The sequence below is a fragment of the Cygnus olor genome, chromosome 7 (assembly GCF_009769625.2).
Source record: "Cygnus olor isolate bCygOlo1 chromosome 7, bCygOlo1.pri.v2, whole genome shotgun sequence".
Taxonomy (NCBI): domain Eukaryota; kingdom Metazoa; phylum Chordata; class Aves; order Anseriformes; family Anatidae; genus Cygnus; species Cygnus olor.
Window position 1 is genome coordinate 21,526,969 of NC_049175.1, and position 6,475 is coordinate 21,533,443.

The 6,475-nt window shown below is 39.2% G+C and overlaps 1 protein-coding gene across 6 annotated transcripts in view; it reads right to left on the reverse strand.

The window, feature by feature from the left end:
• EXOC6 (exocyst complex component 6) overlaps nucleotides 1-1,909 on the reverse strand; it is a 91,609-nt gene extending 89,700 nt beyond the window's left edge. For 3 of the 6 annotated variants that reach the window (XM_040563429.1, XM_040563434.1, XM_040563435.1), the window contains exon 1: nucleotides 1,604-1,909. In XM_040563429.1, coding sequence (XP_040419363.1) covers nucleotides 1,604-1,701 — 98 coding nt within the window. In that variant the 5' untranslated portion in view covers nucleotides 1,702-1,909. The remainder of the gene's footprint in view (nucleotides 1-1,603) is intronic. The other 3 variants (XM_040563431.1, XM_040563428.1, XM_040563430.1) reach the window with 2 other exon arrangements.
• Between the last annotated feature and the right edge of the window lie 4,566 nt (nucleotides 1,910-6,475).

The following is a 6,475-nucleotide window of genomic DNA, read 5'->3' on the forward strand; positions in this document are numbered from 1 at the left end:
TGGGGTGCTAGAGATGAAGACTTGCAGGCTCAAGAAAGGCCTTTTTTTCCCTGTGGGCTAGTTATGGTCTGTTTCTCGGGGGTTGGTCTATTTCACTATTTACTCCTTTGGGCCTCTGAGCTTTCAATGCTCCCCTGAGCGCACTTCTGGTGCAGCGCCTTGCTGCCTTTCACTCGCTGTTCTGCTTCGCTAGGGGCTGTCACATCCCTTCCTGCGTTAGTACGGCTGTCTTCTGGTGTCCTTGGGCACGTGTACAATAAAGCCTCATTTTTGAATGAAGTGGGAATAGCTCATCTTCTATTTAAATTATGCACTCTGTGGTTTGTGGCCGAAGACGAGCGAGTCCTTGGGTTTTGCATGCTCAGGAGACAGGATACACCTGCTTTCTGGGCAAAGTTATCTGCACGCAAGCGGGAAACCAACTGAAAGAAATAGGCCCGAAGTGTAAAACTCCAGGGTGATATATGGCTGCTTCGCCAGCGAGAAACTGACAACCGTTCACAGCCTCGAGTGGATCTAAGTCTAGACGCCAGCCAGCCCGAATGCTATTTGCCACCTTTTCAATTACTGTAATCAAACTCATCATCCCCCCTGCCCTGGTGCGACTACACCTGAATGCTAGTTAACAAAAGGCACTGGAGGCTGTGTACATCTTGTCTGTGCTCATGGTTTTAACATGTGCAATGTTGATTCAGATGAATTTATTGATGACACCTACTAAAACAAGAAGTATTCAAAATACAGACAAGTGCCTACAAAGTGTGTGCCGCAGAAAGAAAACAGGAAAAATCCCACAGGCTACCACTGCAGTAGTATTTCCTTCAAGAAATCACTCAAATGCTGTAATAACCCTCCCCCCCCTTTTTTTTTCAGTCATCAAATTACTTAAGTAATAGATTGACACATTTTTTTCAGGGTAAATTAAATTTTCTTTCTTTAGCCTGATAGCCACTGCAACCTGATGCCTACAGTCCCAGGCAGGCTATTTTAAAAACTCGTCTACAGCTACTAACAACATACTTAGGCACATTACATCATAATCTTTTATATGTTACTTTTTTGTAGGAATGAATATGCAAAAGATTTTTTTTTCAGTTGCACTTTTTATTGATTTAATCAATCACTTTTTAATTAGATTCTTTCCATAATCTGTAAAAGAAAAAAAAAATCTTCATATATTTACAAACATCAATAGTAAAGCTTCACTCTAAGTAGTATCTTGAGTGATTGAAAAGAAAGTCACATTTATTACAAATTAAGAATAAGAAGCAATTAATTCTTTTTAAATGTAGCTGTTAAAAAATGCTTACTAAAAAAAGTGATTTTTTTCCCCTCATTTTCATGTTTAAGCGTAATTTTTTTCTTTATAGAGAACCCACAGCCAGCCTTCTGTAGACGAAAGCTTTGTCCCAGTAAAGACTTGCACAGATGCCCTTGTTCTGTATTTTTTCAGAGACAATAACACCGAAATTAAATTCCACTGTCCTGTAGATTTCAGTGTCAGGATAACAAAGTTGCTGATATATCAGGCTGACTGAAAGAATAGCTAAAGAATGGAAGAAATCCATCACGAACAATATAGTAGTATCTAAATGATGCATACCTTAGGGTAGTTCCAAGAGGCAGCTCAAAGGACTGGATCTCAGCAAGGGCATTTTCATATATCTGATCTTTGTTTTCTTCCAGATACTGCTCTGACATATTTGACTTACTTTTCCTTGCCACAGATTAGCATTAAACCACTCTAACTTTAGGAGAGGACTTTTATTCTGATTGTTATCATTGACTAAGTGACTCTGCAGTCAGCAGAACCAGGCATGAAAAAACAGATCCTGCGCTAACCTCGTGACTCTTGAGGACTTTGTGTCCAAGAATGGTGCACAGCTGCTGTTTTCCTGTCTCTGCTGGTAACATTTGCTTCGTATGCAGTACCCAGGCCACCACAGTCATTTTTATGCATGTGTTTTAACAGGAAAATTTCTGGCAAAAGTAATATTTCTACATTGTTGTAATAGTTCACCAGTAATAAGTATTAATCCTGAAATCTAGCCAGTTTGAAAACCTAATTTTAAAGTTATTTCAAACACTAGGTACCAATGCTCAATTTCTCTGTTAAGTATTATGAGATTAAAAATTGTATTCTTAAAAAAAAAAGATTGTATTTTTCCATTTGCTGTATAAAAAGCCTGCCATATAAGAAATTTGCTGAATTTGGAGCAGGTTTATGGACCTTGTTAAGAAGACTGGAAAAATCAGAGAAACTTTTATGTTCTCACCTTTTTCATTCTTAGCATTAGCAGATGCTATTTATAATAACAGCATGTAAAAATACTCTGATATAACCATAGATTTTATATGAGTATGTGCCTTTATGCAATAAACCTAACCATTACTACACATTACCTGCTTGGAAACCTGAAAGAAAAAGCATGTGGAGAAACTCCTACAAACGTTCAGAGCATTGCTAGGCTCAAATCATGACCATTATGATAATGGTAAAGAAAATACTTTATATAACTGCCACCAAATATTTTAATTTCAGGCAGTTATTTCAAACATAAGACTAGAGTTTTAGAGCTTTCAATTTAAACACATTTTTGGAACCCAAATTCTATCGCACGTGGCATAGTCAGTATTATTATGTTAGACTATTTTTGATATTTCAAAAGATTTAATCAAAATTATCTCAATAGAGTGCCTGACAAAATCAGTATGAGCCTTAACACTAAGGGTGTAGTCAAGAGTTAAATGCAGGAAAACAGAAATTACTCATTTCTGACTGGGGCAACGTATTGTGCCCAGCAGGAACACCGAGGAGGTGAGCTCACTTCAGTAGCAGGTGGCAGGGAGCTCTGAAGACTGCAATGAGATATGTGCATATAAATCTGAGAAGCATTCCCTGGAACAAGCTTCTTCAATTACCTGTTTATTTTTAAACAAAATTTAAGCAATTATTCTGTTAGCATTAATAGCCAATACTTTTATATCTTTTGTGTTCTAAAAGGAGGTATGAGCCAGTTTTACACCTTTAGCAAGAAACAGGTGCCTGTGATTGACCCATCCAGCCACTGGATGTCACACAAATGCAGATGAAAGGGTACTGTAACTATTCAGCCTAATCTTAACAGACACCAAATTAAAAGTTAATCTATCAATTTGGGGGTGACCACATGAAAATAAATTCAATAACTGTAAGAATTTGTACATTTAATAAGCTTGGTATCTGACTTGTATACTCACTTGTTCAGGTTCTGCCATTCATGCTACGTTTCTGACCGAAAGCTAAGAAGTTCTGAAAGAAATCATAGTACTATGACTTCCCCTGGCTTTTACCCCATCCTTACCAGTCTTGTCACCGCAACTAAATGCCAGCTATTTTTAGGAGCTTCTTTGCAACCATCTTGTCTTTGCAGCTAAGAGCAGGTTACTGGTTATACCTGAAGTTACTAATTACCAGTGAATTAATTTCCTGCATGTGATGCAATCAAGATTCATGAAAAATAACAGCCTGCTGCAGTGGTGCCTTATCAGTCTGTGCTGTAGACTTACTGTAGGCATTCTACAAGCCATCAGCTGTCTTCTGAAAAGCACAGTGTGGGGCAATGGCACCAAGCTCTTGGCACCTTACGTATCTGACCAGGCTCTCTAGATTCTGCCTGTAGATAGAGGAGAAAGATGAGGTCCTCCAAAGAGCAAGGTATGTCACCCAGATTAATCTCTGCACTAACTTTTGTCCCACAGGAGCTTGATCACGTCACTCGTCTTCAATCCAGTTTCCTTTAACACAAAATGTGACCGATTACATTGTTTCCCCCAAGGGGCACTTGAATTGATTAACAGTTGCCAATACATATGCTATTATTTTGCAAAGCTTGATCAACTAAGTAGATTGACTAACTCCTAGTCAGATGTCCCAGAAAGAAGCATGGAGCTGGATGGTGAGGACATTTAACATCTACCTACTGACAGTTATTTTGGGGCAAGATTTTCAATAATTTCTATAAATTTCAATAAAAGACTTCTAAGCGTATTGTTCTTTTCAAATAACATGGCTATTATTACAGTGTGCCTACTCATTTTTATCTGGATTAACACTGTTTATTCCCTGTTACAGTGGCTTATGATAACGTGGCATGGGATAGAAGAAAGTATATCTGCAGCCACTATGGCAGAGCACAGGAAACCAGGTAAATCTGCAATACCTTGGACACCTACACCCAGCCATCATAGACCACGACTTGCAAGAAAAACAGGATGCAGCAATGGGAGCATGATACAGAGTGTTTTTGTGAACATTTTTGCAAGTATCTAACTCACTTAAAATCACACATAGACTTTGGGTACTTTGTCTTCTCCCTTCTTTCCCAAAAACTCACACAGAAGCTTACTTTAAAAGTAAGCCAACTAAAATAAACAATACTCATTCTGTTGTGCCAACGCTGTAGGTATCACAGCTGCCTGTAAATATGTAAGCTAATTAACAATAAAATAGAATCACCCCTGGCCCAGCTACTTGGCTCTCTGAAGTGATTTACACCCATATCAAAACACTGTTAGATGATGAAATGTGGAGAAGGATATTGCATGTAGTGGTGGATCTGTAGCTGACCACAGATCCATGGGCAGAAGTCCATCAAGGCCAATACCTGCACAAGCCTGTCCTGCTGCAGATGATCCTGCCTCTGCCAGCTGTCCAGCCTGCTGCTCTCTCCCCATTCCTGGATGCTGCTACTCCCTCCCCATCTCCCTCTCAGAAGCCAGCTGTTGCTTAGAGATGCCCAGAGTCAATGGATTTCAGTCATACATGACCTCTTCTTTATTTGCAGCTGCGTTATACACTGTGTGCAGAAGCTGCAGTTAAAGAGACTGTCAGCAAAGACAGTGCTAAGTATTTAATATATATATTTTTTAATGGACTTTACCCACCATGCTGAAAGTGAGATTAGGAATTACCCTTTCTGGGACATCATACTAGTACTAGCGGAAATTTATCCAGGCCAAGAGGTTTGGGAAAGCGTTCATGTGCTAGAAGCACTATCGTGACTGAAAATCTGACATCACTGAAACTGAATTGGTACTGTGTTTCTACATAAAACATTTCTTAAGTGAGCATCTGATAGAATGTATTCCTCTACAGTTGCTGACTTTCCCAATCACTGGATACTGCCAGTGTATTACATACCAGCAGGGAAATGACTGTTTTTTTTCCAGAATACTTAAGTGAATTATGCTTTCTAAATTATAGCAAAAATCTGTAAATACATTGCTTTTTGTCTAAATTCCACTGGATTTAAAAATTGGACGGTGTATACAAAAATTGTCACTTAAAGACTTTGGAAATAGCATTCTATTGCACATTTATATCTATATTTTTATAGCAAATTACTCAAAACAATATACATCTCTCTTGCTGGGAGGGCTGCGCATCACTAACTACTTTTGACATTTCATTGACATCTTACAAGTGCCTAAAAATGTCAAGAAAGATCCTCATCTGGTGCTGATGTTAACTTTGTGAAAGACAATAGAGCCATAGAGGCTATTGGTTTACTAGAGGCAGCTCTGACTGGCAGCAAAAGGAGCATCGGCTTCATCATACTTATGGCACTTACCAGTGCTTTTAAGGAGCAAGCATTGGCTAAAACCCCGAGCCAACAGCTGCCCCCAGCAGCACGGGCAGCCATGTTTCCTTGTAGGCAGGTACTAGCTGTGTTAGTGACACAGTGCGAGTTAGAAATTGAAATGACATTCGAGGTTAAGACCTGGTGCCTGATGGACACATCACTGGAGATGACCAAGTGACCTCTGCTTGGCAAGGTGCTCTGTCGGCTGGGCTGCAATGACACTGTGCCTCTGCTGAGCCTGTCCTCACTGCAAAGCAAAGCACTGCAACTGGAACCACCGGGAACAACCCACTCAGAAGTTTGAGCATTTTTATCATGGCCTATATTCCTTAAACGCTTTGGGGAAAAGAAATCCCTTGTCTGAACTCTTGGATCACTTTAGCTAACAATTAATTAAGTTAGATGTCTCTCAGGTATTTTCTGTCTCTCAGGTTCTTAATTCAGTTTAGTTAAAACTCCACTTAAGTCATTTAAGTGAAATTTCCTTAAAAAAAAAAAGAAAAGAAAAATGATCAGAAAGAACGCACCAGTTCTCTGTGGGTCAGGCTTCTGCTGCTTCTGCATTCTCCACTCTTGCTTCACTGCCGTTTGCAAGAAGGGATAATTACCATTAGCAAACCACTACATGATGTTTGGTATTTTAATTACCCTATTAGTCAGACCTGGCCAGAAGAAATCTTCAGGACTACTGTTTACTGAAGAGCCTGGTTACACCAGTGATCACAACATGGCTACTGCTAGAGTTAGCAACGATCAATGAGAAATGTTGGAGGAAGTGTCTTAAGTTAACTGTATCTCCCATTTAGCTAACACGTTTTGTATTACTGTGAAAAAAAATGCATAACTAGTAT